The sequence below is a fragment of the Watersipora subatra genome, chromosome 7 (assembly GCF_963576615.1).
Source record: "Watersipora subatra chromosome 7, tzWatSuba1.1, whole genome shotgun sequence".
NCBI lineage: Eukaryota > Metazoa > Bryozoa > Gymnolaemata > Cheilostomatida > Watersiporidae > Watersipora > Watersipora subatra.
Window position 1 is genome coordinate 12,988,400 of NC_088714.1, and position 2,336 is coordinate 12,990,735.

Sequence of the window (2,336 nt, forward strand, 5' to 3'; positions counted from 1 at the left end):
CAGAAACGCCTCGCATGATACAACACGCAATGTTTGTTTAACTCTTGCTATTTACAAGCCATCAACTCTCTAAACTCAATCAAAACAACCAAATCAAAGGAATTCATTAATGAAATTATTACTGAACAGTAAAGTAGAAAGTCAGCCGAGTGCTTTGTCTTATCTCACAAGAGGTAAAAAAGTCAAAATATCCGTATATGCAGTTTACAACATGCAAACTTTGCAGTTAATGAGCAATGCTTTGCTCTTTACAGCGAAAGGTCTAGTGTACAGACTAGCGGACAGACACTCAGCATAAAGTCCTCATTTTGACTGGTCGGAGGGGGACAACTGTCATAGACTCATTGACTACAAAAAGGTTATAACAACATGACTTCGAGATGCGCAATGATTTTGGGAAAGCTGCACTAATCAAATATTTTGTGACGAGGAAAATATTTTGTGGCGAGGAAAATGTTTTGTGACGATGAAAATCTGTATGAAAAAAACTATAAGGCAAGACACTCAACAATTTGATACAATATTTAAGTGCGTCGGCTGTTTCCTCGTAGGATTCAAAATATTTGAGCTGAGGCAAATATGACTGTAGTGCAATGGTCATCAATCAAAACCACACCCCAGCACTAATTGGAGTGCTATGAAATTATCACAAAGAATAATCAGCGTAATAGCTTTAATAGATTGCTTAACATAATAAGGTATAATAGTGTAAACTGTTACCAAATACCTAATCAGCTTTAAGCGATCTACTGTATCAGTAAATGCAGTTATGCAATAAGCAAACAATATTTAAATGCTTGGGTAGAGACGATTTAATGTCTGACTAGACAAACGAGAAAATAATCTTGAGGATAAATTTTGTTAGCTTCGAAAGCTAGCGGCAACTAGAAATTTTGATTTAAATCTTCGATTAGCTTTACACAAACATTGGTGATAAATAAACTTTGTCAATAAAAACTGGGAATCCTATTACATTATAACCAACCATGCTTAGGTTGCATATTCACCATCTAATCCACTTGGCCTACAGCAAAAAAAATGGATTATGGATTATAACACTTCCTGAAAAAAAAGTGAAATTTAAACTTTGCTCTTATGCCTGATAAACATTCTGATAAAATTCTTGTTAAGTTTTATAACTTTCCGGAGTAACCTAATTGGTGACAATTCATAGTCATTATTTTAGTTTTAGTAGGCCTATATATACACATTGTAAATAGTCTTAGATATTTGATACCCAGCAGTTAATATTATGCTTGTCAATTGCGTACACCTTTGAATCTTGTTAATACACACACTATTAACTGAAAAGCTAAAGCAAGTAATTAAGTAATCTAGCACAAATCCAGCTTTTATAAAGCTGAAATTTGCGCTGAATTAAGTGTTGTAATTAAAATACTTTTTAATCACAACGCATATGCTGCATCAGGGAGCCAGCAGTTGTAGTCAAAAAGCTATTGAAGCTAATTTGATGCTATTCAATACAGTAAAAACAAGAATTATGACAAGCTCGTACTCACTACAGAAATTAAATTCTAGGCGTTGTGACGAAATTCAATAGCATAAAATTATAATCTGCAAACATATTTAGCATGGCCTATCGAAAGCACCGAATCACGAAAAAACTAAACTAAAATTATTTAGAGCTGAACATGCTAAATCTCACAATTATAAATGGTTCAATGGTTAAAAACGGTATCATATTGTATATATCATTACACTAAAACAGCGAAATGTGTAAACAAAATCGCGGACGTTTGCAGTCTACCTAATAAGCTGACACACGTTACAGTAGCATGTTGTCAAGTAATACGTAGAAAATATGTCTAGTGTTTTCTCATGAATGATAAAGTTTCATGCAAACCATGTAACTTTGACAACGTATTAGATAACAATTGTGATAACGATAATAGCTTATGGATTAAACCAGTTTTGCTAATGATAATAAATAATAGGTATCATACTTCCTGTTGTCGCTCATCTTCTTCTTGTTTAAGTTCTTCCTCTTGTTCTTCTTGTACACGGTCAGCATCAAAAATCAAACTTTCTGTAGTAGCCATTTCGTTATTTACTAAGCATTATCAACGAGAACAACCCGTTGCTCTAAGCTACGGTCGGTACTTTCGAAGTCGGCGCCATTCTATCCCACAATTCCTTGAGACAACAATTTATGTCCATTTGGCATACACTCTGAAACTTTGTTAGTTGAATCATTGAAGTTTTGAGACGTCATTGAATATTTCGAAAATGACTAAACGGCTCGCACTCAATGCTTTTGATGAAGTAGTCGATAAATCACAGGCTAGACTGTGTGTTTACATTGGAAACTACAACGC

The 2,336-nt window shown here is 34.1% G+C and overlaps 1 protein-coding gene across 1 annotated transcript in view; it reads right to left on the bottom strand.

Moving 5' to 3' along the window:
* The window catches only part of LOC137400439 (centrosomal protein of 152 kDa-like), a 48,682-nt gene extending 46,622 nt beyond the window's left edge, over window positions 1-2,060 (bottom strand). Inside the window, exon 1 of the mRNA XM_068086766.1 lies at window positions 1,965-2,060. Within this exon, the coding sequence (XP_067942867.1) occupies window positions 1,965-2,060 (96 nt within the window). The remainder of the gene's footprint in view (window positions 1-1,964) is intronic.
* Window positions 2,061-2,336: the final 276 nt, after the last annotated feature.